The sequence below is a fragment of the Lepidochelys olivacea genome (assembly GCF_965140295.1).
Source record: "Lepidochelys olivacea isolate rLepOli2 genome assembly, chromosome: 2".
NCBI lineage: Eukaryota > Metazoa > Chordata > Testudines > Cheloniidae > Lepidochelys > Lepidochelys olivacea.
Genome location: NC_140412.1, coordinates 52285020 through 52312004, shown reverse-complemented (window position 1 = coordinate 52312004; position 26985 = coordinate 52285020). Strand labels below are relative to the sequence as shown.

Sequence of the window (26985 nt, the reverse complement as noted above, 5' to 3'; positions counted from 1 at the left end):
AGGTGAGGCTGACTGGCCTGTAGTTCCCCGGAATCTCCTTCTTCCCTTTTTAAAAGATGGGCACTATATTTGCCTTTTTTGAATGTTCTGGGACTTCCCCCGATCCCCAGGAGTTTTCAAAGATAATGGCCATTTGCAATCACCTCAGCCAACTCCCCCAGTGCCCTCGGGTGCATGGCATCCAGCCCCATGGACTTGTGCATGTCCAACTTTTCTCAATGCTCCTTAACCTGTTCTTTCACCACTGAAAGCCACTTCTCTGCCCACCCCCTCTTCCCCCCATCGCCCATCTATCTTGCACAGGGATTGCGAACCAGCGATCAGAGAGGTGGCGCTGCAGGCTGGGGCTCCAGCTGCCTCTTTTACCCCCCGGGCGCTGCCAATGGAGGGGAACATAACTGAACCAAAAAGAAAAGGAGTACTTGTGGCACCTTAGAGACTAACCAATTTATTAGAGCATAAGCTTTCGTGAGCTACAGCTCACTTCCTCAGATGCATATCGTGGAAACTGCAGCAGGCTTTATATATACACAGAGAATATGAAACAATACCTACTCCCACCCCACTGTCCTGCTGGTAATAGCTTATCTAAAGTGATCATCAGGTGGGCCATTTCCAGCACAAATCCAGGTTTTCTCACCCTCCACCCCCCCACACAAATTCACTCTCCTGCTGGTGATAGCCCATCCAAAGTGACAACTCTTTACACAATGTGCATGACAATCAAGTTGGGCCATTTCCTGCACAAATCCAGGTTTTCTCACATCCCCCCCACCCCCATACACACACAAATTCACTCTCCTGCTGGTAATAGCTCATCCAAACTGACCACTCTGTAGCTCACGAAAGCTTATACTCTAATAAATTGGTTAGTCTCTAAGGTGCCACAAGTCCTCCTTTTCTTTTTGCGAATACAGACTAACACGGCTGTTACTCTGAAACCTGTCATAACTGAACCAGGCTCTGCAGGCAGGCAGGGCAGGGTGAGTCCCACAGTAACAGCTCGAGGTGGGGGACGCTGGTCCCTGGCCTGGGGCAGAGCCACCGCCGTCTACAGCCCCGCTTGGGGGCCAGGGGAGGGAGCAGCCGGGCGGGGTGTCACCCGGGACAGCCACCTCGCCCACGGCGCATGCGCAGAGAGGGTCTACAGGGCTGGGGGAGGCGGCGTCTCCTGTGACACCTGGCCCAGGTGTGGGGCGCGTCACGTGGCCCCGCCGCCGCCCTGCCCGGCAGCTTCCGCCTCCTCCCGGCGCTGCTCGGGCCGGCCAGTCGGGAAATGCCCGGGCCGCTGGCGGCTCGCTGAGCGACCCCCAGGGGCTGCAGCGCCGAGCCCGGAGCGCCCGCGCCGTCATGAGTAAGCTCGGCAAGCTGTTCAAGGGAGGCGGCCCCGGGCGCCCTAAGGGGCGCGCGGGCCCCACGCCCCAGGAGGCCTTAGCCCGGCTGCGGGAGACCGAGGAGATGCTCGCCAAGAAGCAGGAGTACCTGGAGACCAGGATCCAGAGGGAGCTGGCCGCGGCCAAGCAGCACGGCACCAGGAACAAGCGAGGTGAGCCCGGCCCCCGCCCCCCCAGCCAGGGGCTTCCCCCCTGGCTCGCCCCCGCGGTCACTGGCCAGCCCGCGAGGGGACCCCCGCCCCTACAGGGGGGCCTGCGAAAGCTGCCGCTGGGCACCTGTTGGGAGCTGTACTGCAGGTGCTGGGAATTTGGCGGTGAGGGGAAACTTAGCCAGCTGCTATTCTCGGGCCCGGGCTGCTGCGGGGCATTGGTGGCCTTTGCAGGGCAGTGTGATGCAGAGAGATCGCTGGCTTTCAGTGTAAATGCCTGCTAGGCATGTCAGCTTGTTTGAGTGGAAAGCTATGTCTGTATTGCACATGACAACACCAGAAGCCGCTGAATTTGGGTGTAATTCTCTCTGTTAGAGTGTGGACGTGTATATAGGGCAGCGCAGGGATAGCTTCATTTTAGTTTATCCATCAACATGACATTTTAAATAAGCTTAATATCCTGCATGAGTTTAGATACTTCCATGTAGAGACCAACTATGTATCAATATTCATTGTATTCCTTTTTATGCCATATTTTGGTACAGAGAAAAAAAGAGAAGATGGAAGGTTTTGTAGGCGAGTATTGGCTCATGCTAGAGTCTAATCTATTTTAAAACTTGCATGTACATGATGTTTGGTTTCTTTTATGACTTCCTAGAGCCTCTCCAGCTAAACAGTAAAAATGTTTGGGTGTGTGAAGTCAGAGGAGTTGTGTTTTCATGTTTGTACACTAGTGCTTTACAAGAAAAGATTTGTGTAATCAATGCTTTTCAGCTTAATCTGTTCTATGCTCACAATTACTAAATTATCTTGCCCTTAAATAACTTATTAACTATGGGCCAGATTGTGAGGCCCTTATGGATATTGAATAGTACTTTGCGCTCTACATTCTGTTGACATCAGTGGGATGTACTTGTGGTGCCAAGGATTGTTCGACATAAATAAGAGCAGCACAGTCCCACCTTAGGGCGGTGAAATAAAGCACCAGCCTTGCAGCAGAGACATAGTAGCCTCCATTGCTGACGTACCTGAGCATCTCTCATCTATTTACAGATTTATTCTTACAACGCTATGGGGAGGTTGGGGAAACGTTTACAGATGTGTATAAATGAATTAAATTATAGGAAGTCTATGGTAGAACTGGGAAATGACCCCACATTTCTCTACATGGAGCCTCAATCACTGACCATTTTTCTTCGTTTAGCTGTGGGAAGTAATCCGTATTGGGGGAGCGGGATAGTATGGGCTTGATCCTGCTCCTACTGAAGTCAGTGAAAAAAATCCTATTAATTTCTGAGAGTGCAGGAGCAGGCCTTCTGTTGCCTTGATAAATAATTGAATTTCAAAAGCAGGGAAACCGAGCACCCTTAGAAATAAGTTGACTAGAGTTGCAACAAGCTGTTTTTTCAGAAAATTTAGCCCCTTTAAACTTCAGTGTTCTAGCTCAGCACTTTTAACAGCTCAGTGATGAGATTTTTAACTGTTTCTGAGCCAACCATGGTGCTGAAATTATAAAGTAATCTTCAGTACAGGAACCACTGCCTTGAAACATATTCCTCCTTCCCCAAATACCATGAGAGGCAGTGTTGTTGTAGCTGTGTTGGTTCCAGGATATTAGAGAAACAAGGTGGGTGAGGTAATATCTTTTATTGGAACAACTTCTGTTGGTGAGAGAGAGACAAGCTTTTGGATTTGACAAGATCTTTTTATATCTGAAATTTAATATACCACTAAAATTGTGCTATGTTAGTAGGCAATCTGGTCCTTATTTCAGTGGTGGGTTTTCCCCTTTAGTTGATCTTTCTACTGATGAATAATTTTAGAGGCTAACGTCATGTAATTTAAATATATAGGAGGATACTTTGGGGAAGTCTCATAGAAGGCTGCTTATTAAGGGTAGTCTGTTGTGCTTTAGGTTTACTGTACTTTTCTCTAAGGATTATTAGGAGTTAAAGATTTTAATTAAAAAGGACAACTAGGTAGATAACTGTATAAGAACAACAGGATAGTGAGTAAAGTCAACACAATAGAACCTTGCACGAATGACTGAGAACCACTGATTTACAGTATCTCAATCTTTCCAGACTACTATATCCCTTTCAGGAGTCTGATTTGTCTTGTGTACCCCAAGTTTCACCTCACTTAAAAACTATTTGCTTACAAAATCAGACCTACAAATACAAAAAGTCACAGCACACTATTACTGAATAATTGCTTACTTTCTCATTTTGTCATTTGTATGGAATTTTAGCTAGTGCTTTTTATGTAGCCTACTGTAAAACTAGGATAGTATCTAGATGAGTTGATGTACACTCTGAAAGACCTCTGTGTACTCCCAGGCAGGGGCGGCAGGTTTGTATAACTTTTGGTGGTGCCCAGAACGGGTCCATGTCGTGTCCATGTTCCCCTGCCACCTGCCTAAGGCTCTAGGAGGGAGTTTGGGTGTGGGAGGGATATGGCTCTGGGAGGGAGTTTCGGTGTGGGTGTGGGCTCTAGGCTGGGGGGTGGGGTGCAGGAGGGGGTGAGGGGGACAGGCACTTGGAGGGAATTGGGGTGTGGGGTCTGGGCAGGGGGTTGGGGTGCAGGAGGGGGAGTGAGCTCTGGGAGGGAGTTTGGGTGTGGGGGCAGGGGATTGGGGTGCAGGGGGGCAGGCTCTGGGAGGGAATTGGGGTACAGGCTGGGGCAGGGAGTTGGGGTGCGGGAGTTGGGCTCTGGGAGGGAGTTTGGGTGTGGGGACTGGGCTGGGGCAGGGGTTGGGGTGCAGGAGAGGATGAGGGGTGCAGCGCTTACCTTGGGCAGCTCCTGTAAGCGACCAGCACCCCACTCTGGCAGCAGCTCCTAGGTGTGGGGCCAGAGGGGTTTCCATATGCTGCTGCCCGCAGGCACCGCCCCTGCGGCTCCCATTGGCCACAACTTGGAGCGTGGGCAGTGCATGAAGATACGCCTCCCGGAAGGGGCCGGCATGTCCCTGTGGCCCCCCCCAGAAGGAAGTGAACTGGAGTGGAAGCCATCTTAGCCCCATTGCGCTGCCGGTGGCCCTGGGCCCTTTTAAATTGCCCGGGGGACGCTCTGGGGGAGGCACGCGGGGGTGGCAGGCTGAGCTGGGGGAGAGACCCAGCTCCGAACTTCGGTGGAGCTTGGCTCTTGTGCTTTCAGATTAGTGAACCACGGGCCCATAAAATTCGCCACCCCTGCCCCCAGGGGTACACATACCCTGGTCGAGAATCATAGATGTAAATGACTGAAATTTGCAAATCAGCTAGTGAACAAATAAAAAAAAAAAAAAAAGTATGCTATCTTCCAAAATATATCCCTTTCATTTGTTTTGAGCATTGGGTGTTTTAATTATCACTGATAATATTTAATAACATACTAGTCAATATACTGTGGTATATTTTGAAAAATATTTAGTTGAAAGTAATACCTAAGTAATCTTGTTACATGAACTGGAACTATAAGAAACTGAGTACAAGTTTGATTTTACTTTGCTTAGCTGGGGTTAATATGTCGTGGGGGAGTGGGCATTGGGAACCATTTCATTTGTAATTGCATGATCTGAGAGGCCTTATGTACCTAAAATAGGAGTGTATGAGACAGGAGCAGGATGTACATTGCAGAAATTTTGCACATCCCATACAGAATGCATACTGGCTGAATAGGAATGACCTCATTAGATTCCAGGTGAGTGAGTCTGAGCTTAACAATACTAACATTAGTGAGGTCCCATTCAGGCCCCAGTTCTTCATGAGCTCAAAGGATTCCTGAAAAGACTTTGCATAACATCAGCTGCCCAAGAAGTGTGACTTACGAACTATAATAAATTAGCTACGCAAATAGAAAGATATTGGAATCTGTCATCTTCCTCACTGATAATTGTTGAGAATACAGCTAATTCCTGCATTTTAGTCTGAAAGTAGCTACAAGTGTAGTCCTAAATGACTTCCACCTTTCCATGCTAATATCTCATTGCAGCTACATGAACTGTGCGGGTTTTCTCTCTGGCGAGGATACAAGTGAAACATTTTGGAATTCTTTCTGTGTTGGTGCTTTCATTACAAGCTTTGTTTCCTTCCACAACAGCTTTGCAATCTCTCTGTGCACCATGTACAATCACCTGTTTGTACTAAATTTCTTTGCAGACTCGTTGTGCCACATCCTTCGCTCTATTGACCTGAGTCAATTTGCACTACACCTATTGACCCCTGTTGTGGTCTGGCCTTTTTTTTTTCAGCATGCAGAGAGAACCAAAGAAATTGAAAAGAATGTGAACCAGTCACTCTTTGATCTGCACAAGCTGGCAACTGACCAGAATGACCCTCATTTGTGTGACTTTAAAGGATAGAAAATGATCTAAAATATAATTTTAGAAATTGAATAGGTTTGAGATAGGGGAGGAAGGTGAAGTTATTGGGAAGATGCAAGCTCCATGTCTGTTACCATTGCATTCTCTTCATACTTCTAGATCAGCAGTTCAAATCCAGCTGCAGGTCAGGAGTGGCCAGAAGTGGTTATTACTTGATAGTGATGTGCTTGCCCACATAGAATGCATTGGTGTTCTCTGTGTAGTGTTTTGTGGAGTGGTTTCCACATCACAAAAACCACCATCCCCTACAATTTCAGCAGAGAAACCAAGGACTGAACGAGCATATAGAATGAAACAACCTTCTCATGGCAGAGGTGATATCTCCAGTTCAGACTTGAGATCCACTGGTGAGGTAGGTTGGGGAAGTCTGCAATGCTGCTGCCTGGGCTACATTATTTAATTAGATTGTGGTCTCAATCTGGCACCTTCTATGAACCCTCAGAATTGATTGAAAAGAAATTGAACAAGTAAAAAGGGGATAATCTTCTTTCGTGACTAGGAACAAAGTTTAACTAGAGAGCCAAAAGTCATACAGCAGTGATGACAAACCCTAGGTAGAGGCATGGGATAACAACAATCTTAGGACATTACTAATAGACCCTGCTGCAAATGTTATGTTGATGCATTTGGGCATGCCTGGTGTTCTGGCATTCCTTGTAAATGACTTAGTTGTCATAAGGTTACTGACATTGAACAATGATGCAACAGTTTCATGTTACCGCAAAACAAGTCCATCATTCCAATAGCAGGGAGTATGTCCAATGAGGATTGAAGTGGATTGGTAGAGCTATGTGGGGAAACTTTCCCAGCACCCTGACTGTACCATGTGTTACAGCCAGCATTCCTAGTCCTTCATTTTCTTATTTTTTTTTTTAAAAAAAGCATCAAGCCCGGAATTGTCATGTGCTATTTGTTACAAATACACAATCTTCTCTCTCAAGTTTTTAAGAATTATGGGCCTGATCCTGATGTCACTTACTCTGGTGTCATTTCATTGGCTTCTCAAGTTACTCCTTATTTGCACCAGCGGGAGATTAAAATCTGACCCACTGGGTAAAAGAGAACTGTTAATCAGTACTCTTACAGAACAGATCTTGTGGGAGGCACACGTTGCTCACTGTCTAACATACCTCTTAATTTGAGAGCCCTAAGGACAGACAAATTTGTGCCAAATACCTAGTCTGATAAAGTGAGAAATTTTCTGTAGCATTTTTATGAAGTTTGTGTGCTTCAGTTTCCCTCATTCATTGAATTGCTACTCACTAGGGGCAAAAGGTTTAACACTGCTCTGGGAACAGCACAGGAGACAGGTGTTTGTGTGTATCAGCTCCCTGCCTGGGTGGAATAAACAGACATTAAGGAACTGGCTGAAATTGACCCAGATCAACAAGGGGTCCAGAGAGACAATGCAAGCACCAATGACTCAACACACGGAAGCTCCTGCCTGCGGGGATTGTGAACTCTGCATAGACCTGCCTGGAGAACAAAGGACTGAGCCTCAACCAGGAGATGATAAAGAGCTGGCCTCTGGAAGAGGCTGAAGCTCTTTATGGGTCTGACTAAGGAAGTCAGCGAGAGACAGAGCTTGAAAATGGAGTTCACTACAGCTTGGCTGGTGAATTGCTCTGGCTTGACCAGAATGGATTTATGCTTTAAGCGTTATTTCTCTATCCTAACCTAAGGACTTCCAGTGCTGTGTTCCAATAAATCCTACTCTGTTTTGAAAATGTCTGGGATGTCATAGCAAATACTTACTGGCTGGGCTGCATAAGTCCCTGGAAAGTGTACAAGTCTCTATTTGCCACAGTTGGACTTGCTGAGCAAAGCTCATGGTGTGAAGCAGGGTTGCTGGATCCCAGTAGCTCAGTCTAGGAGGCAGTGAGGATGCGTGGCCTACCCTTAAGGAAGACTGGGGCCCTTTGGGGGTCTGGCACACTGAAAGGTCAAAGAGACTGTTGAAAAGCTGGGGTGTAGCACAGCTCCGATGTCTTGGTGACATCTAGTACAATGGAACCTCAATTATCTGAACTCCAGTTAACGAAAATGCTGATCTCCAAAAGTTGGAATAGTCCCCTAAGGTTTGGCTTCAGTTCTTAAAGCTTAAGGGACTGATTCTTATCAGTAATTTACATCCAGTTAGGCCCCTTTACATTGCCAGATTTCTACTGAAAACAATGGAAGTTAAGAGCCTAAACCTGCAAAGTTTGTAAGTGTCACAGGGGAGAGGCTTTTTACTGCATATACTCAGGCTCCTAGACCAATAATACCTTTTGTCCTTGAACCCTGTTACGTTCAAATGCTTAACGTTGTACTGTAAATAAAGTGATTCGTAGCAAAGAAATCATGCTTTGGGCACACAACCTAGCAGTGCTTAAGAATACTGTAAAGAAACGCCTATGGTAGCCACCATGTTCCCCTAATTAGAAACCACCAATGTGCATCCCGCTGGATCTTATGGGACACGCTGGCCAGTGGCTTTTATCAAAGGTGGTGAGTTAATGGCGATAAGTCCTTCTGGAAGGTGGGCACCATGAAGTAAAAACTACTATTAAGAGCTGTAAAACCTGCACAGATTTTGTGTATTGGGGTGATTTTGTTTGTATTAAATTGTTTTGGACAAAGATTAATAAACAAATATACAGTCTGGACCAAATTCTTAGCAGTTGTAAATGGCATAACTTTTGAAGTCAGTAGATCGATGCTGATTTGCACCAGCTGAGTATATAGCCTTAAGTGTTGTTTCACTAACGTGAAATGGAAATTGTACTTTGTGTAGAAAAATAGTTTGGTAAATGGATTGCAGAGTTGTGTAGTTTGACATACTGCCCTTAAGAATCACTGGTGTTACTGTCTATCTGGATTTCCCCTGCAAATACTGCATTTCCGACACTAGGATCTTGTCTATAGTTTAGAAGATCAGATCTAATTCTCTACTGGTGGTCGCAATGGTGGAAGCTATTGTGTAGCGAAAGCAGAGGCATTTTTATCACTCTGCTTCATCTCTCCTTGATTTAGTTTTCATGATGTAGCTCTCCAAATGCCTGTCTAACCTATTACTTGTAACATTGCCACCCCCAGTGAAGCTGAAGTGGTGGAGAATTGAAGATGCAAATTTTCCTAGTGTAGCTGCAATGGTAACTTTGCCTGCCTCACCCTTTCCTCTCCACATAAGCCTAACAGTTTAGCAATCCATTCATTTCATGCTAGTTATCTGTGTAAAACCAAACCAAAAAAAAAAAAAAAAATGTGGCTTTAGGAAACTGTTGGAGCAAGGCTGATCCAGTGGTTATAGCACTGGCCTAGACTGTTCTGCCACAGACTTCCTGTGTGACCCTGGGCAAGTTGTTTAGCCTTGGTGCCTCAGTTTCCCATCTGTAAAATGAGGATGATAGTAGAGCTGGAAAAAAAAATTTCACCTAAAACTCTTGTTTGGAGAAAAAAGCAGATTCAGTGACACTGAAACCTTTTTGGAATTCATGTCCATTTCATCAAAATGTTTCAGTTGAAAAAAATAAAAAAAATTTGTTCTGACATTTTCACAATGAAGTGTTTTTGTTTTTGTTTTTTTTTGGGGGGGGGGGTTGGTTCAAAACAACTTTGTTTCGGAGTTTCTTTTAATTTTCATAAGCCACAAAATTTTAAAATGGTTGAAATCAAAGCAGTGTTTTGATTTTTGTTAGAACAAAACATTTCATTTGACGAGAAATAAATAAATATATATCTAATCTATATATTTTTTTCAATGTGCTGGAAATGTTGAAAAATTTCATTTTTGGTTTGATCCAAAATCTTTCTTTTTTTCTGGAATTACCTATGAACTGCAAAATCCATTATTCACACAGCTCTAGATAACAGCACTTCCCTATCTCACAAAGGTGCTGTGAGGACAAATGCAATCAAGACTGCAAGGTGCTCTGATAGTAAGGTAATGAAGACCCTGTAAGTAGTATAACTAGATAGGCCAAGTGATACTCTGCTGAGCCACACTCAGGCTGAAGCATAGTGCACCTGATTTTGAGAGCTTCTGAGCCCTGGTAGCTGCCACTCACTTCACTGGGAGCTGCAGGTACTCAGAATTTCTTAGGAGCAGACTAGTGTTAATGTAAGAGCTTGCGGTTTCCTGAAGAAAACATAGTTCTGTTCCTGGTTAAATTGGTGTGACATTTATTTCCTCAGATTATACTCTGATTCTTCCTGCCTGACTCTATTCTTTTTCTGAAATCTTTGGAATGGAGAACATCCTTTTTCAGCCTTTCTGTGAAGTAAGTTTATCTCCTCTGTTCACTTTCTTTGCTTTTTGATGTCCTTTTATTCGTTTAGTCCATTACAGCTGGGTTATTTATTATACAGTAGCATTTCTGAGAAGATTTTCAATACAATTCTACCATCTACTTGTAACACAGTTACAAATGTTTAAGGAGTCCTATGCCTATCCAATAAGGGGGTGTGGGGGCGACCCTAAATCAGTTGAACATTATATCTGAGACTTGGAATCTACAAAATCTAGACATTCAAATCTGAGATTCACAGGGAAGCTTTAACTCCCTTGCCTCTAGGTATTGTGATGCTGCCTCTTATGTACATGATCACGTAACATTGAAAGCAATGTGATAACTAGCAAATGTGGCATTCAGTTCACAAATATGAGTTAATCAAGTGGCGGCATGGGAATGTTGTATATCTTGGGTAATGTGGAAGAGGTGAATAAATTGATTTGTTACAAAGTGATGCATTCTATAAGTGCATAGTGGGAAAGCTAAATTCAGTGAGTTAATAAAGATGGCATGTTACATTTATAAAGGCAGGCAGCTAAATATGTGAAAAATAAAGAATTCTCTCTCTTATGGTTTCTACTTGGAAGGAGTCCCCTTCCACCTTCAACACAGAACCTTCTGGATGTCAAAAATAACTGCTCTGCATGTAGAGCTAATCCATAGTCTGTATGAACAGTCACTAATACTAGGGTGACCAGCTGTCCTGTTTTTAAAGGGACAGTCCCATATTTAAACCCTCCTGCAGGTATCTGGACTTTTTCTTAAAAATGGGCAAATTATCCCATATTTTCTGTCTTTCCTCCCCCCTTCCCTCCCGCTCCATACACACATACACATCACTAGGAGGCAGGTCCTGCTGCTGGCCAGATCCCTGCTTGCCAGCCGCCTGCCCATCAGCAGTGAGTGTGGGAGTCCTATGGCCAGCGATGGGGGTGGGTGTGCCAGGCTGGTGGTGGGGCAAAGATGCAGGGCGTAGGGCCAGCCGCTCCCCCTGCTGGTCTGTCAGCGCAGCCATCGCTGTGTGCCAGCTCTTGGCCAGCAGGGACCCCCCCCCCACCCATTCTGTTTCCAGCTGGCACTGGCTGCGAGCTGCAGTGGTTGGTGAGTGCGGGCAGGTGTCAGGTGGCGGCTGGTTACGTGTTGCCTCTGCTGCCCACCCACTGGCCCTTTACATGCTTCCCCTCTCGCTCTCCACTCCCTGCTTTGCCCCTTTGCACCCCCGCCCCTGCTCTCCATATCTCCTCCTGGCGGGGTGCATCTCACTCCCAGCTCTGTGCGGAGAACCAGCCCGTGGTTGGAGTGCTCAGCTCACCAGCAGCCTGGCCGGCAGGCTCCTTCCTTCCCCCACTGCCTCTGGCTGGGCTGGCACCCCAGGAAAGCCCAAGACCCTCCAGCTCGGGGCACTGGCCAGGAGGAGCTGAGCCCTGCATATGCCAAAGCCCCACACAGCGCTGGCATGGGGAAACCTCTCTGCTCCTCAGCTAAGCTCTGGAGTGGCGAGTACTGCTCCCAGGAAGTGCAGGGCTGTTCCAGCCCCTAGGTATCCTCTCCTGCTGAGCCACCTCTCTGGCCAGGTTCGCTGAATCCCTTGCCGTCAGCTTCCCTGGGCCCTGCTGCACAGTGCATCCTTAGGGCTTAACCCAGAGGTGGACAAACGTTTTGGCCTGAGGGCCACATCTGGATATGGAAATTGTATGGCCCACCATACATGCTCAAGAAATTGGGGTTGGGGTGCAGGAGGGGATGACAGCTCTGGCTGCAGGTGCGGGCTCTGGGGTGGGGCCAGAAATGAGGAGTTCAGGGTGTGGGAGGGGCCTCCGGGCTAGTGCAGAGGGTTGGGGTACGGTTGGTGGTGAGGACTCTGGCTGGCAGTGTGGGCTTTGGGGTGGGGCTGGGGATGAGGGGTTTGGGGTGTAGGAAGGTGCTCCAGGCTAGGATTGAGAGTTTTGGAGGGCTGAGGCTGGGGCATGGGAGGGCCTTAGGGATGCAGGATCCGGGCAGCACTTACCTTAAGCAGCTCCAGGAAGTAGCGGCATGTCCCCCGGCTGGCTCCTACGTGGAGGCATGGCAAGGCAGCTCTGTGCGCTACCCCATCCGCAGGCACCACCTCTGTAGCACTGGCCACAGTTTCTGGCCAATGGGAGCTGTGGGGGCGGCGCTTGGGGCGGGGACAGCATGCAGAGCCCCCTGGCTGCCCCTATGTGTAGAAGGGGGGACATGCTGCTACTTCCAGGAGCTGCTTAAGGTAAGTGCTGCCCCCAGCCCTGCTCCCCAGCTGGAGCACGGTAGCAGGGCAAGCTCCAGACCCCACTCCTCAGTGGAAGCTCGAGGGCTGGATTAAATCAGCTGACAGGACAAATGTGGCCCGCGGGCTGTAATTTGCCCACCCCTGGTTTACCCTCTTCCTGTCTGTGCTACAGCCGGAGGCGGCCGAGTTATTTCTGTGTCCAGCAGCAGCCTGGAGGTGTGAGCTGCCTTTTGACACCGTGTGGGCAGGAAGGGACAAGCTACTTCCAGCCACACAGGAGCGGTGGGGAGGCGGGGAAGAGAGAAGCTGTGCAAAGACACAGGCCAGGTCATCCCTTCGCCGCCCCCTCCTCCTCCCTTGTAGATGGAAGCAGCTCCCGTACAGTGCCGAAAGGCTGCTGCTGGCCACGTTCTGGTGTGAACCCTGGCAGAAATCTGGGATGGGGAGCGTGTGACCTTGCATACCCGCCCCCCTCCCTCCCCCCACGTGTTGCCTTAAGAAGATGCGGTGCTAGGTACCAGGAGAGGCAGGTCTGTCCCATGGGCCCAGCCAGGCATGGAGGGCGGAGAGCGCTGGGCAGGGAGGGTCAGGTCAGTTGGTCACCTCCCCTCTCATGTGAGAGAGGTGTACGGGAGTGTCTCTCTCTCACCCTTCCCCATGTGTGTGGTGGGGTAGGGGAGTGTGTGTTATTCCTCTCAGCCCTTTGTAGGGATAACTTGATCCCTTCCCAGCTGGGTCTGATAAATCCCCCAATGTCTGGTCTTAAAGGGGCAGACTAGCCTGCTACAGGCTGCTGGAGAGACGGAAGTGAGAGAGTGCCTGTAAGAAGACAGCTATCCACACCCGGGCCTGAATGAAACCCCTCCTCAAGCCCAGTATGGGTCATCTTTTCTTGTGTGTTTTTGCTTATGCCTTACGGTATTTTTATGCTGCTCTGCTCCCACTGAAAAATCCTGTTTGTTGCTATATTATTTCAGCTGAGTCACAGAGATAGCAGGGAGTGGCTGAACCTTGCTGGTGGCCTGGATGTAAGGGTCAGGGATTGGCCCCTACAACAGTTTTGACAAATAGATCCATCTAAAGCATGTTGATCCCCAAAGAAATCTGACTCCGCCCTCTCAGCTAGCTGACCTGTTTGGCTAGGTGGCTCAGGATTTCTCTTTATCCTCCCACTTCCCAGTTCTGGAATGGGCTTTGAAGGAGCAACACTGACAGAGACACCATCTGTCACATGATAGTGTCGCTCTCTCCATCTTTTGTTTTACCTATTTTTCTTTCCTGTTTTCCATCCTCCTTTTCCTTCCTTTTCCTATTTCCTCCTTTGCCTGTTGTTTTCCAGCCCCTCTCTGATGTGGCTCCTTTTCCTCCCGTCTTGTCCTGTTTTATGCTTTGACAGGGTGAAACTCAGTGCCTCCTGCAGTGGAGGAAGAAGCTGCCTCTGGACTCCAGGCAATGCTGCTTCTCTCTGATGCACAAGAGGTGATAGCCTATTTTCGCAGAGTAAATTTGTGCAATAGCAGAGCGGGCAGGCAGACCGCTGAGCAGTGCATTTGATGGAGTGGGTCTCATTTTCATAGAATCATAGAATATCAGGGTTGGAAGGGACCTCAGGAGGTCATCTAGTCCAACCCCCTGCTCAAAAGCAGGACCCATACCCAATTAAATCATCCCAGCCAGGGCTTTGTCAAGCCTGACCTTAAAAACTTCTAAGGAAGGAGATTCCACCACCTCCCTAGGCAACGCATTCCAGTGTTTCACCACCTTCCTAGTGAAAAAGTTTTTCCTAATATCCAACCTAAACCTCCCCCACTGCAACTTGAGACCATTACTCCTTGTCCTGTCCTCTTCTACCACTGAGAATAGTCTAGAACCATCCTCTCTGGAACTACCTCTCAGGTAGTTGAAAGCAGCTATCAAATCCCCCCTCATTCTTCTCTTCTGCAGATTAAACAATCCCAGCTCCCTCAGCCTCTCCTCATAACTCATGTGTTCCAGACCCCTAATCATTTTTGTTGCCCTTCGCTGGACTCTCTCCAATTTATCCACATCCTTCTTGTAGTGTGGGGCCCAAAACTGGACACAGTACTCCAGATGAGGCCTCACCAATGTCGAATAGAGGGGGACGATCACGTCCCTCGATCTGCTCACTATGCCCTTACTTATACATCCCAAAATGCCATTGGCCTTCTTGGCAACAAGGGCACACTGCTGGCTGATATCCAGCTTCTCGTCCACTGTCACCCCTAGGTCCTTTTCCACAGAACTGCTGCCTAGCCATTCGGTCCCTAGTCTGTAGCTGTGCATTGGGTTCTTCCGTCCTAAGTGCAGGACCCTGCACTTATCCTTATTGAACCTCATCAGATTTCTTTTGGCCCAATCTTCCAATTTGTCTAGGTCCCTCTGTATCCTATCCCTGCCCTCCAGCGTATCTACCACTCCTCCCAGTTTAGTATCATCTGCAAATTTGCTTAGAGTGCAATCCACACCATCCTCCAGATCATTTATGAAGATATTGAACAAAACCGGCCCCAGGACCGACCCCTGGGGCACTCCATTTGACACTGGCTGCCAACTAGACATGGAGCCATTGATCACTACCCGTTGAGCCCAACAATCTAGCCAACTTTCTACCCACCTTATAGTGCATTCATCCAGCCCATACTTCCTTAACTTGCTGACAATAATACTGTGGGAGACCGTGTCAAAAGCTTTGCTAAAGTCAAGATACAATACATCCACTGCTTTCCCTTCATCCACAGAACCAGTAATCTCATCATAGAAGGAGATTAGATTAGTCAGGCATGACCTTCCCTTGGTGAATCCATGTTGACTGTTCCTGATCACTTTCCTCTCATGTAAGTGCTTCAGGATTGATTCTTTGAGGACCTGCTCCATGATTTTTCCGGGGACTGAAGTGAGGCTTACTGGCCTATAGTTCCTAGGATCCTCCTCCTTCCCTTTTTTAAAGATTGGCACTACATTAGCCTTTTTCCAGTCATCCGGGACTTCCCCCGTTTGTCACGAGTTTTCAAAGATAATGGCCAATGGCTCTGCAATCACAGCCGCCAGTTCCTTTAGCACTCTCGGATGCAACTCATCCAGCCCCATGGACTTGTGCACGTCCAGTTTTTCTAAATAGTCCCTAACCACCTCTTTTTCCACAGAGGGCTGGCCATCTACTCCCCATGCTGTGATGCCCAGCACAGCAGTCTGGGAGCTGACCTTGTTCGTGAAGACAGAGGCAAAAAAAGCATTGAGTACATTAGCTTTTTCCACATCCTCCGTCACTAGGTTGCCTCCCTCATTCATTAAGGGGCCCACACTTTCCTTGGCTTTCTTCTTGTTGCCAACATACCTGAAGAAACCCTTCTTGTTACTCTTAACATCTCTCGCTAGCTGCAGCTCCAGGTGCGATTTGGCCCTCCTAATTTCATTCCTACATGCCCAAGCAATATTTTTATACTCTTCCCTGGTCATATGTCCAACCTTCCACTTCCTGTAAGCTTCTTTTTTATGCTTAAGATCTGCTAGGACTTCACCGTTAAGCCAAGCTGGTCGCCTGCCATATTTACTATTCTTTCGACACATCGGGATGGTTTGTCCCTGAAACCTCAACAGGGATTCCTTGAAATACAGCCAGGTCTCCTGGACTCCTTTCCCCTTCATGTTAGTCCCCCAGGGGATCCTACCCATCCGTTCCCTGAGGGAGTCGAAGTCTGCTTTCCTGAAGTCCAGGGTCCGTATCCTGCTGCTTACCTTTCTTCCCTGTGTCAGGATCCTGAACTCAACCAACTCATGGTCACTGCCTCCCAGATTCCCATCCACTTTTGCTTCCCCTACTAATTCTTCCCGGTTTGTGAGCAGCAGGTCAAGAAAAGCTCCCCCCTAGTTGGCTCCTCTAGCACTTGCACCAGGAAATTGTCTCCTACGCTTTCCAAAAACTTCCTGGATTGTCTATGCACCGCTGTACTGCTCTCCCAGCAGATATCAGGAAAATTAAAGTCACCCATGAGAACCAGGGCATGCGATCTAGTAGCTTCTGCGAGCTGCCGGAAGAAAGCCTCATCCACCTCATCCCCCTGGTCCTGTGGTCTATAGCAGACTCCCACCACTACATCACTCCTGTTGCTCACACTTCTAAACTTAATCCAGAGACACTCAGGTTTTTCTGCAGTTTCGTACCGGAGCTCTGAGCAGTCATACTGCTCCCTTACATACAGTGCTACTCCCCCACCTTTTCTGCCCTGCCTGTCCTTCCTGAACAGTTTATAACCATCCATGACAGTACTCCAGTCATGTGAGTTATCCCACCAAGTCTCTGTTATTCCAATCACGTCATAATTCCTTGACATCACCAGGACCTCCAGTTCTCCCTGCTTGTTTCCAAGGCTTTGTGCATTCGTATATAAGCACTTGAGAGAACCTGTTGATCGCCCCTCATTCCCAGTATGAGGCAGGAGCCCTCCCCTCACAGACATTCCTGCCTGTGCTTCCTCCCGGTATCCCGCTTTCCCTCTTACCTCAGGGCTTTGGTCTCCTTCCCCCGGTGAACCTAGTTTAAAGCCCTCCTCACTAGGTTAGCCAGCCTGCTCGCAAAGATGCTCTTCCCTCTCTTCGTTAGGTGGAGCCCGTCTCTGCCCAGCACTCCTCCTTCATGGAACACCATCCCATGGTCAAAGAATCCAAAGCCTTCTCTCCGACACCACCTGCGTAGCCATTGGTTGACTTCCACTATTTGACGGTCCCTACCCAGGCCTTTTCCTTCCACGGGGAGGATGGACGAGAACACCACTTGCGCCTCAAACTCCTTTATCCTTCTTCCCAGAGCCACGTAGTCCGCAGTGATCCGCTCAAGGTCATTCTTGGCAGTATCATTGGTGCCCACGTGGAGAAGCAGGAAGGGGTAGCGATCAGAGGGCTTGATGAGTCTCGGCAGTCTCTCCTTCACATCACGAATCTTAGCCCCCGGCAAGCAGCAGACTTCTCGGTTTTCCCGGTCAGGGTGGCAGATAGATGACTCAGTCCCCCGGAGTAGAGAGTCCCCGACCACCACCACCCGCCTCCTTCTCTTGGGAGTGGTGGTCGTGGAACCCCCCATCTCAGGACAGCGCATCTCATGCTTTCCAACCAGCGGAGTCTCCTTCTGCTTTCTCCCCCCAGACATATCATCTGGTCCACTCTCCGCAACGGTACCTGTGGAGAGAACATGAAAGCGGTTAGTTACCTGTGTCCGCGTTGCTGGAACCCGGACATTCCCCCTTCTTCTTCTGGAGGTCACATGTTGCCAAGCTTCCTCACTGGCCTCTTGGCTCCGCTGTGCAACCTGCTCTAAATCGTTAGAGCTCTGTGCCCGTAGAAGCATATCCTGACTTTTGTCCAGAAAATCCTCCGTTTCTCGTATGCAACGCAGGGTCGTTATCTGTTGCTCCAGACCTTCAATCTTCTCTTCCAGTTTGGAGACCAGCTTGCACTTTGTACACACAAAGTCACTTCTGTCCTGTGGAAGAAAGACAAACATGGCACATCCAGTGCAGGTCACAATAGCTGAACCCCTCCCTTCCATACCACCTTCTTACTATGAGCTTCCTCAGAGAAGTTGGCAGGATGTAAGCCTCACTGGGCTCACTCCAGCACACAGCAGGAGTTTGCCTGGAAGTTTGCCTGCTCAGCTGGTTCGCTGCTGCTCAGCTGGTTCGGGAAGCTCTGGCTATTTTTAAACAGCCAGGCTCCCCTGAAACAGACAGACAGCTTCAGTGCCCGCCCCCTGCAGGCTACCAGCCAATCAGACGCTCGCTCAGGCTCTCACACTGCCCTCCCAGCAAACACACGCTCGGATACTTACTCAGCAATCACGCACTCGGATACTCACCAATCCCAGGCAAACTCCTGCTGTGTGCTGCTCTGCTGTCCCCTGCTGCTCAGCTGGTTCGCCGCCGCTCAGCTGGTTCTCGAAGCTCTGGCTATTTTTATTTTCCCTTTGTTTATGTTTATGTGCCAGTGCTTATAGATAACAGCTTAAAATAAGGAAAGAGAACGTGAATTCTTAATGTCTCCTACATTATATCCTGTTCCATTTACACTGTTCACTGTCACTGAATCTCATGTGTGCATTTCAGTCTGAAAAGACAGTTAACTGTGTCCCTTCTGATTACACAATAGCTGCATTACAAGCCCTGAAGAGAAAAAAGAGGTACGAGAAACAGTTGAGCCAAATTGATGGGACGCTCTCCACCATCGAGTTCCAGCGGGAAGCGTTGGAAAATTCCCACACCAACACAGAAGTGTTCAAGAATATGGGCTATGCAGCACAAGCAATGAAAAAAGTGCATGAAAATATGTAAGTGCATTCTGTCCACTTCCACAGAAGGGGTTTCAGTGCTGTAAAACTCACCCTCTGACGGTATGGGTTAAATGTTTTCATTTCACTGAGAAACCTGGTTCTGATTTTGTTTTTGTTAATGTTTGGGGAATGCTCCTGATAGTGTAATGTTACATTTGGAAGAAAAATAGCTTGTCTTAACAGCAAATCTGAAAGGTTGCCCTACTGTCCTATGAAATACACAGGGATGTTATTAGGTGTGAATTGCCTTTGGGAGGCGCTCAGGGCAGAGAGAGCAACAGAAGAATAGCACTTAGAGGAGCAATATGGACTCTTCTTTCCTAAATCTCTAAATGGCTGTGTAATTCATATTTTTAAAGGTGTCCTAATTCGACCCCAGTTTAGCAGAACTACTCATGTGCTTAAAGCCTGTTGAAGTAAAATCAGTTCTATTCAATATGGGTTCTTATACTCTTTCCCCCCCCTGCCCAGTGCATTAACATCTGCCATGTTTGACTTGTCAACTTCTCACATGTTTAGTACCTTGCTGAATTGGCACCTTAAATTGGAGACTTTCTGTATTCAGAGTTTTTAGTAATAAAGGGACCAGAACCTTTTCAGATTAGGGTTTCCCAAGGCAGACATGGTCTAAAAATGCGTATTTTAAAAACAGTTTAAATACTATTTCTCTAGGGACCTAGACAAAATTGATTCTTTGATGGATGATATCACTGAACAGCAAGCGGTTGCCCAGGAGATCTCGGAAGCTATTTCAAACCGAGTTGGGTTTGGTGATGAGTTTGATGAGGTTCGTATCACAATAAAGTCAAGGGTAAAAGTTGTATCAGCCTGATACAGTGATTTTTTTTTTTAAAGCCTTTTTCCCATGCAAGTTGTGACTGTCAAATTGCTTAAATATATTTAATCATTTATAAAATGTATTTAGATATGTTTAAAAGAAGCTTTGATCTCACAGACTCGCTCTCCATGTTCTTACCCTGTATGTGTGGACATAACTGAAATGTGTGATTTGCAGTGCTCCAAACAGATGCACACTTGACTGGGTGTATATCTGGAGCACTGCACATCAGCATTTGTATGGCACATTGCACTGTTTGCAACACTAAACACTCAGGGCCAGACTTTGAAAGGTATTTAGGTGCTTAAAGATGCAGATATGCACTGAGCAGGATTTTCAAAAGTGCCTGAGTGGGTTATGTGCCAAACTTTCTAATTGACTCCAATGGGACTAGGCACATAACCTGTTCAGGTGCTTTTGAAAATCCCCATAGGCATCTATTTGCATTGTTGGGCACCTAACCTTTTGAAAATCTAGACCTTAGGGCTTTATCCAATGCCTGTTGACCTCAATAGGAGGCCTCCTGTTGACTTTGGGCACTTAATCAGGCTCTTAATTATTTCTAAATCAAGTGTTTTTTCAAATGTGAAAAATACTAATTCTCACTGAGGGCCTAAGGGTCTGATCTTGTGAAGTGATAAGTATTGAAATAAATGGAAGGCAGCAACTGATTCTTGAAAGCACTCAGCACCTCTTGGAATCAGGCTCAAAGTCCATGGCAAATTGGAAGATTTTTATGTATTGATTTTGATTTTGAAATGATGAGCACTAAAAATTGTTTAAACAGTGTCCAAAGCGGTAAAAATAACTTGTCACTTTTGCCACCCCAGCTGAAAACAAGCATACAGCATTCCAGTCCTACAGAGAGAGAGAATTTTTCAAACCTTTTAATACATGCCTGAAAAAAATACCCTTCGTGTTTGATATTTTTTTGCTTGGTTCTTCAATATTTAGCCTTTCGGTGGCTTGTTAAAGAAACCTATTGTTTGTTTTTTTGTTTTTGTTTTGTTTTTTTCCATTAACTTCTGTTAAGTGAAAAGACGGGCAATGTAATCTGTCTTCTTTAGAGGCCTTTAAACCACAACTGGATGTCTCTCAAAGATGTGTTATGGTCTTGATGCAGAAATTACCGGGGGGAGGTTCTGTGGCCTGTATTAGGCAGGAGGTCAGATTAAATGATCATAAGCATCCTTTCTCGTCTTAATTAGAGCCTGTTGGGAATGTTTTGACAAAACATTAATCCATCAAAATGTCCATTTGCCAAAACTTTTCACAGAAGAAGGGTCAGTTTTGAGAAATTTACTGTTTCTAAATTTTTAATTGACTTTTCATTTTGTAATTTAAGATAATTTGTATTATATAACAAAACACCAATGGGTTTGCCCATCCTTCTTGTTAAATTAAAACTGTTAGTTCAATTGCATCAGGTGAGATTTCTGGTAGAGATGGATAAGTATTAATGCTGTTATACAAGGCACTGGTAAGACCTCACTGGAATACTGTGTACAATTCTGGTCACCCATGTTCAAGATTGTGTCACAAGAAATACTAGGATGATCAGGGGAATGGAGAACTATGTTCTGAGAGGAGACTGAGTATGTTTACACTGCAAAACAAACAAAAACAGCTGTGGCAGCAAAGCTCCGAGCCCAGGGTAACTGACTCAGGCTTGCACTATGGGGCTAAACACAGCAGTGGAGACGTTCCTTCTTGGTTTCAGAACCCGGGAAGCAGCCTGCTATTTTTAGCCCCTGCAAGGCCAAGTTAGCTGATCCAGGTGTGGAGACTCCCCGCTTTTTGTTTTTTCAGTATAGACAAACCTTAAAAAAGCATGTCTCATTTAACTCAGCAAAACCAAGGCTGAGAGGATATTAAAGCGCTCCATAAATACATAGGGATAAACCCCAGGGAGGGAGAAGAGCTAGTTAAGCTAAAGGACAATGTTGGCACAAGGACAAATGGCTATAAACTGGCCATGAATAAATTTGGGCTGGAAACTAGAAGAAGGTTTCTAACCATCAAGAGGAGAGTGATTCTGGAACAGCTGTCCAACAGGAGTTGTGGGGACAAACAACCTACCCGGTTTTAAGACTGCACTTAAGAGATTTATGAAATGGATTATATGATGGAGCTGCCTGAGCTAGCTGGAGACTGGACATGATGGCCCAAGAGATCCCTTCCTGTGCTATGTTCCTAATGGTACTTTGATAGTGATTGTGGTTTGAGATGCCCTTGATGTTAACTGAACACATTGCTTGAAATATAACTTTGCAAATGATGTCTTGCTTGCATTCAGGATGAGTTGATGGCAGAATTGGAGGAATTGGAGCAAGAAGAACTGAATAAGAAAATGACGGATGTCAGATTGCCAAGTGTCCCATCCACATCGCTGCCTTCCCGCCCTGGTAAGCTGCCTGCCATTTTAAATTTCCTGTAATTAAGCCATGTCCTGAGAGAGAAGGGGAAGAGAGTGAAAGCTCAAATGAAGCGTTTAACTCAGCTTTAACTTTTAATGTAGACTTCTTACCCATTTTTTGTGCCTGCTCACATGAAGTATAATGAGGGTGTTTGGTTTGGTTCATGGAAATGTTTAGGATCAAATTCTCTGCAGGTGTAAATGGATGCATATCCATTGGCATTTGTTTGGCCTTTAACATAGGTGCAGAGGTATTTTCCAATGAATCATATAGGTAGGTAATGCAGAAGCAGGAAGTTTTTTCCCCCTTTCTAGCAATGCAGCCATTTGTTTCTTTTGAAATAGGAGGCTGACCTGGATTCAGAACATTTCATGAACACAGCTCCTTCTCCTTAGCATGACAATGGGTTGAAATTTGCCACTGATATTGTATTTACCAGCAAAGGAAACAAAAGCTCCTATAAATTTAGAGACATAGCTTCAGTTCCTTTCCTTATGGGCCACGCTTGCTCCCTGAACAATCTTTCTGAAATTAAACAGTAGCTAATAACTAAGCACACAGCCCTTCTTTTTCTAGAGTCCCTCTGAACTATTTACTCTACAGTTAACTTTTATCCACTGAATTTTTTTTTTTTTTACCTTGTTCCAGTGTTTAGGGCTCAAAATACCTCCCACTGAAGTCAGGGAGTTGAATCAGACCCATAATGTCCAGGGCTGTAAGTGAGCTACTGGTGAGAGCATAATGGCTGTGCATTTAGTCTGCCTACTCCCTGCGCTACCATATTTAGTTCATATTTAGTAAACTGCTTTGAGATACCTCTAAGCTGACTAGCGTTACACAAATCCTGCTGCCAGTGAATAAAATGGTTCTGTTACTCGAGTCACTGATTATTGTTAATCTCTCACTGTAGCATCCTCCAGGAAGAGAGTCGAAGATGAAGATGATATGAAGCAGCTGGCGGCTTGGGCTTCGTAACATCATACTGCAGTGTTTAGAACAACAGGTTTCTTATGATACAGGTGTAAAGAGTTGCAAGAACATTTTATATGCTTAACAAGTCAGACCCAATTTGATCACTTGTTTTACTTTGGTAGGGCCAAACGATTTTTTTTAACTTCGATACTATTTTTAAATGTGGTGGGGGTTTTTTTTTTAAAGATTTTTAGGACTTGGCCAGTCTTGTCATTTTTACAGTGAAGAATCCAAATGGAATTTTTATTAAAAAGAGCTTTTACTGGGTAGAGCCTTACTACACAGTATTTTTGTGAGACACTAAGGCCCCATGTACACACATGACCAAATTCACTGCTGGAGCGAATGACTGAAATGTAGCAAAGTCCTCAAGGTTTACAAGCAGTGGTCAGTCCGGCTCAGAGTATTTGAAAGCTAGTGGGACAGCTGCTCTGAACACATGGACCCAATGGGGCTGCATGTGGGCACAGAGATCATCCACCCAGACCATCCTGCGGTATCAAGGTCACAGATTGTAAGCTCCTGGGGGCAGAATTTTCTATGGAAGGCTTTGGGTTTTTGGTTTTTTGGTTTTTTTTTCTGAAAATCACCATATACGCCTATATAATTAGTTATAATCAAGGTTTAAAATCAGTTCAGGCTCATTCAGTGAAAATAGAGTTTGGCTCTCAAGTGTGACTAGGGGAAAACCAGAGAGTGTAGAATTAGGTTTAATCTAGGTCCCTGCCGGTTTAAAACTGATTCAGCTAACTCTGTTAAAGACCCAGAGGAGATGTGGCCTAACTACTGCTTATATGCCTCCTAACTTAACTTTTCCAGGATGAATCTTAACTTCATATTACAGATTGTTAAAAGAAGTCATAATGGGACTTGTAATGCTGTGATTTCAAAACAACATTGGTTTCCAAGCATTGAGTTCCTGTACTGAGACGTGAATGGAAATTGTATTCAAATATTAATATTTGAAATTTCTTTTAACTTCTTCCCATGAATGTGAGTGATTTATTTGTGGTGATTATGTACAGTATTGCACAACTGATTATTTTTAGTCTAAAAGGACAAATGTTATTTTGAGTGCTGAAGTACTATGTATGCAGAGAAATCAAAACAAGCAAAATTAAATATGCTTCTCTGTCAAAGTGAATTTTGATGTTAAATGAGACCTTCTGACGTAGTAACCCACTACCATCTGCAGTGAAATAGTGAAACACTTAAGTTGTGAGGTTTTCTAGAGCACTGGAAATCAAAGTAGTACTGATCTGGGTTTCTTGTTTTAAAAATTTTAATTGGTAATCAGGCCAGCCAGGAAACAGTGGACAAGGGGGGCTCTTTATCCTTGTAGCAGCAGTAGATTAACCACTTAAGACTGTGACAAGCACTTTGGCCTCACACCAGCAAATGACTTCAGTTGCCATTCTCTTGTACTTAATGTTAAGCATGGGCTTGTGTGTGTCTGACTGGATAAAGGCCAGAGTGCTCAGCATCATGCTGGATTGAGCCCTGTTAGTGGAATGGGTTTGAAATTACAAATATGACTGGCTGGATTCTCCTTCCTTACACTAGTACAGAACTACTGTAACTTCATTCACTTCACTGGAGTTACTTTTGATCTATGCAGGTATGAATGGAGAATCACGTCTGTGTGCTAGGCTAAGTAGCTAAGTGGCCTGTTAGGCCTTGTCTACTCTAAAGGGAAAAGTTGTTCTAAGCTACACAATTTGAGTTATGTGAATAGTGTAACTCAAATCAACGTAGCTTAGATCTACTTACCGTGGGCTCCACACTACGCAACATCAATGAGAGACACTCTCCTGTCAACTGCCCTTACTCTTCTCAGATGGAGTACAGGAGTCCACGGGAGAGCGATCGGTGGTCGATTCAGCCAGTCTTCACTAGACCCGCTTAATCCACCGCCGATGTATCGATTGCCGCAGCGTTGGTAAGTGTAGACAAGCCCTTAGAGAAACCCAGGTGCATGTGCAACTCTGCTCCAGAGCTAGGAGGCACCAGAAAAAATCTCTTTCTGGAGCAAGAGAAAGAAAGCTGGAACTTTGTAGGTCTCTATTAAAATAGTGTGTTTTAAATGTAAAAGACTACACTTTAAAATATATTATGGAAACTAATACAGTAATGTAAGTGTCATTCAATTATATTGCATTCTAAAATGCAAGACAAGATACTGATGAGAAGTTGCTGGGACTAGGGGGTTTATTAAAACAACTAATCTTCTGCATTATTCAGATCTGTTTTCTATGCATTTGGTGAGAGTCACACTTTCGAGGTTAAGCCAGCTTTTCTATGTAAATGTATCTAAGTTATGGATAAACCAGGTAATGGTTATGGACTGCTTAGGCATATAACTGGCCAAGTGTTTGCACAGATCTGATCACTATGCACATCTCTGGCATTTGTATACATAAGTTAGGCAGTGCCAATCTGTTTACATGCTTAGTTTAGAAAGACTGGCCCATAGCATCTGTTTTTTCTCAAGTTAGTAGTTTTCCAATACTTAGCACTTAACCTATTCAAAGTGCTTGACTAACACTAATTAAATAAAATGTATATTTGATTGTACCTTTTAGAAGTAGGAGAGATTTGTATGGCTATTTAATTTCTCTTGAAAATAAAGACACGGTCCCTGCACTGGAAAGCTTTCTCTGTGTCTAGTTGTATACAGCACACATTTCTATGGGATCTAAGCGTCTTATAAGTATCTAGATATTAACAACCAGCGACCTTTTGATAACTGTAGGCAGGGAATCAGCGTCCTTGTGACACAATGAAAGGCTTTTCCCCCCATGCACCGTAGTTCTCAAACTCCAGAAATCCCTAGCATACCTTCAAAGACTATAGAGGACTCTGGAGTCCACGTTGTTTTAAGTTAGCAAAGGTCAAGGCAATACATAGCCATATCGATAACCCAAATTCTAAAGGTGAGAAATCTCACTGGAGAGACCACCACAAATTCCCAAGCACCCTTGGTAGGCTAAGAGAATACATCCAAAGATGTATATGAATCTTCCCATCTCAGACTACCGATGACTTTAGTCCACTTCAGAAAATGCAAACCTCTGCTGCCTTTGTGCAGGAGCCTTTCCCGTGATCAGTTCAGAAGACAGTGGAAAGTTAAGAGGCCAGTCATTATCTTGAGCAAGCTGGCACTACAAACTGCAGAATTCCAGCTACATTTTAGCCTATGTCCTGGTCCCGCCCTCAACTCCTCTTGATCTCCATGGGAGTTAAAAAGTGCTCAGTGCTACATCAGAGTTGCTGAGGCTCTTGTAGAATCTGGCTCTTGAAGAATAAAGCCTTTGAAGGCCTGGGAACCGTAACCTACAATCATCCAACTGAGATGTCCTAAAGGCTTAAGTAGGATTGTTGTGACCCAGGGAGGCTGAGAGTTGGGTGGTCAGACGACTGTTCGGGAGCAGAGATGCCTCTTTGCTCTACTACGCTTGTCCAAAGCAATCAGAGCATAGCACTGACTGGCCAGAATCTGAGTGAACATTTTGATTTTTAAGGCTTTTGAACTGAGGTACCTTCAGTTGAAAGGCTCTGTGTGGTCACAGGGCCGGATCCCCAGGTGCACCAATCAGTGCACTGCTACTGAAATAATTGGAACTATGGCTACAGCTGAGGAGCTAGTCTTTATGTGCAAATTGAGATGCAACTGAAAACCGCCTCTTTCTTTTTGAACATATGTCTCTTTCTGTGCCAAGATGGTATTTGTTTAGTATGGAAGCAGAAGGACTTGCTAGAGCCAACCTGCTACTGTAAGAGTATTCTGCATTAACTTGGGCATATCTTACAAACCGGATTTTAGAAGCATAAAGGTTCACTATAGCTGATTCCGCTCTGTGAAACCATCTTAAGTTTTCAGAGTAACAGCCATGTTAGTCTGTATTCGCAAAAAGAAAAGGAGTACTTGTGGCACCTTAGAGACTAACCAATTTATTTGAGCATAAGCTTTTGTGAGCTACAGCTCACTTC

The 26985-nt window shown here is 45.7% G+C and overlaps 1 protein-coding gene across 1 annotated transcript; it reads left to right on the top strand.

Annotated features, from left to right (window-relative positions):
• The first annotated feature begins 1143 nt into the window (after positions 1-1143).
• CHMP4C (charged multivesicular body protein 4C) lies at positions 1144-25640 on the top strand. Its single transcript, XM_084619640.1, has 5 exons — positions 1144-1546; positions 18588-18765; positions 19441-19555; positions 21903-22011; positions 22934-25640. Exons 1-5 carry the CDS (start codon positions 1351-1353, stop codon positions 22996-22998), a joined length of 663 nt encoding a protein of 220 aa, XP_084475766.1. The 5' UTR covers positions 1144-1350; the 3' UTR covers positions 22999-25640.
• Positions 25641-26985: the final 1345 nt, after the last annotated feature.

Excerpts from the sequence above, each read along its gene's own strand:
- CHMP4C (XM_084619640.1), top strand. The coding sequence starts at position 1,351 with ATGAGTAAGCTCGGCAAGCTGTTCAAGGGAGGCGGCCCCGGGCGCCCT. Across the intron at positions 1,547-18,587 it reads CGGCACCAGGAACAAGCGAG|CTGCATTACAAGCCCTGAAG; the intron begins GTGAGCCCGGCC and ends ATTACACAATAG. Across the intron at positions 22,012-22,933 it reads ATCGCTGCCTTCCCGCCCTG|CATCCTCCAGGAAGAGAGTC; the intron begins GTAAGCTGCCTG and ends CTCTCACTGTAG.